This window comes from Solanum stenotomum, unplaced genomic scaffold (assembly GCF_019186545.1).
Source record: "Solanum stenotomum isolate F172 unplaced genomic scaffold, ASM1918654v1 scaffold222, whole genome shotgun sequence".
Lineage (NCBI taxonomy): Eukaryota > Viridiplantae > Streptophyta > Magnoliopsida > Solanales > Solanaceae > Solanum > Solanum stenotomum.
In genome coordinates, this window is record NW_026026899.1 from 77,128 (window position 1) to 78,490 (window position 1,363).

Below are 1,363 nucleotides of genomic sequence, written 5' to 3' on the forward strand. Positions count from 1 at the left end.
CCTATGTATCGAACACACCTATAATATTAGAATTTCTCTTCATGTCAAAAAAATCAACTTGTCCATTATACCTATGGTAAACAATACAAAATCTTGATGAGTAAGTAGATGATGATCTAGAATTTCAAGTTTATAGGTTCGGAAATCATGTTTGTTTATTGAATTCTGAATAAATTACTAATACAAACGTATACTAATATTGGTCAATTGTCTCTCACATTTCCTACAGAGAGAACAAGGGGAGAGCTCAATGAATTTAGTCACAATACTAATGACACAAAGTCCAAGAAGAAAAAATATTTCTGAGGAAGAAGCTATAATGAAGATAAAGGAAATCTTGGAAAGTAATAGAAGGCAGTTGTTGAAAATGGTTTTAGTTCAAAAAAAGGGAAGCCAATTGCCTCAATTATGCAAAGAAATAATTTGGTGGTCAAGCAAAATGATTTGTTTCACTTATTCACATGGTGATGAATATAAATTTCCAGAGGAAATGAAGAATTACATTGATGAAGTCATTTACAACCCACTCAATCATTAATCCCACATTTTAATTTATGAGTTTTACTAGGAAATTTGGCCGCGCTTCGCGTGGTCTTTGAAATAATTGTTAAAGAATTACTTTTTGAATCAATTATATGTGTTCTCTCTATGCCCAAACGTAATATGATCACTTTATTTTTTAATTATATATTAATTATGAAGATCGTTTTGAGATGACGATTGAAATGAAACTTAACAAATTTAACATCTATAATATGGGGGATAGTACATTCTTAATCAATATGTCAAGATATATTTCCTTAGTAATTTTTTTGTTTTGTTTATATTGCACTAAACAAGTATTTAACAATAGATTTTGATGTCACTTTGTACAGTTTATTGGAATATTTGTAATGACCCGAATCGTCGTTATTTATGAGAGGAAAATGTCGATGTAATGACCCAAAGAATTATTTTTGAAAACTTTTATGAAATTACCGTTTTACCCCTATCAATAGTTGCCTCGAGTCATTTTGATCAGTTGATGAAATTGGGTTGAGAATTTTGAACTATCTATTTAACTATAGTTAATTAATTGACAGGTAATTTTTAGATAATTAATTTAGTTTGTAACTAATGGGCTAAATCCATAAGTTATAATATGTGGTTCCTATAATTTATACTATTTAAAACCCTACCACTTAGCCCATATATAAAAACAAATTGGTAAGTAAAAGGGGGCTTATTATGCTTTTAATTATAACACCAGAATCAATGCGGCTCAAATCCTCGGATGAACAAAAAGAACGAGAACAACTTCAAGGTAAATCATCAATCATGCCTATTGCCTAAATCGTGTATTGTGTATTACGGGTGAGGGTCA

At 29.9% G+C, this 1,363-nt stretch overlaps 1 protein-coding gene across 1 annotated transcript in view; it reads left to right on the top strand.

Annotated features, from left to right (window-relative positions):
• LOC125851100 (beta-phellandrene synthase (neryl-diphosphate-cyclizing), chloroplastic-like) overlaps positions 1 to 618 on the top strand; it is a 13,216-nt gene extending 12,598 nt beyond the window's left edge. The window contains exon 14 of the mRNA XM_049530890.1: positions 230 to 618. Coding sequence (XP_049386847.1) covers positions 230 to 538 — 309 coding nt within the window. The 3' untranslated portion in view covers positions 539 to 618. The remainder of the gene's footprint in view (positions 1 to 229) is intronic.
• The last annotated feature ends 745 nt before the right edge of the window (positions 619 to 1,363 follow it).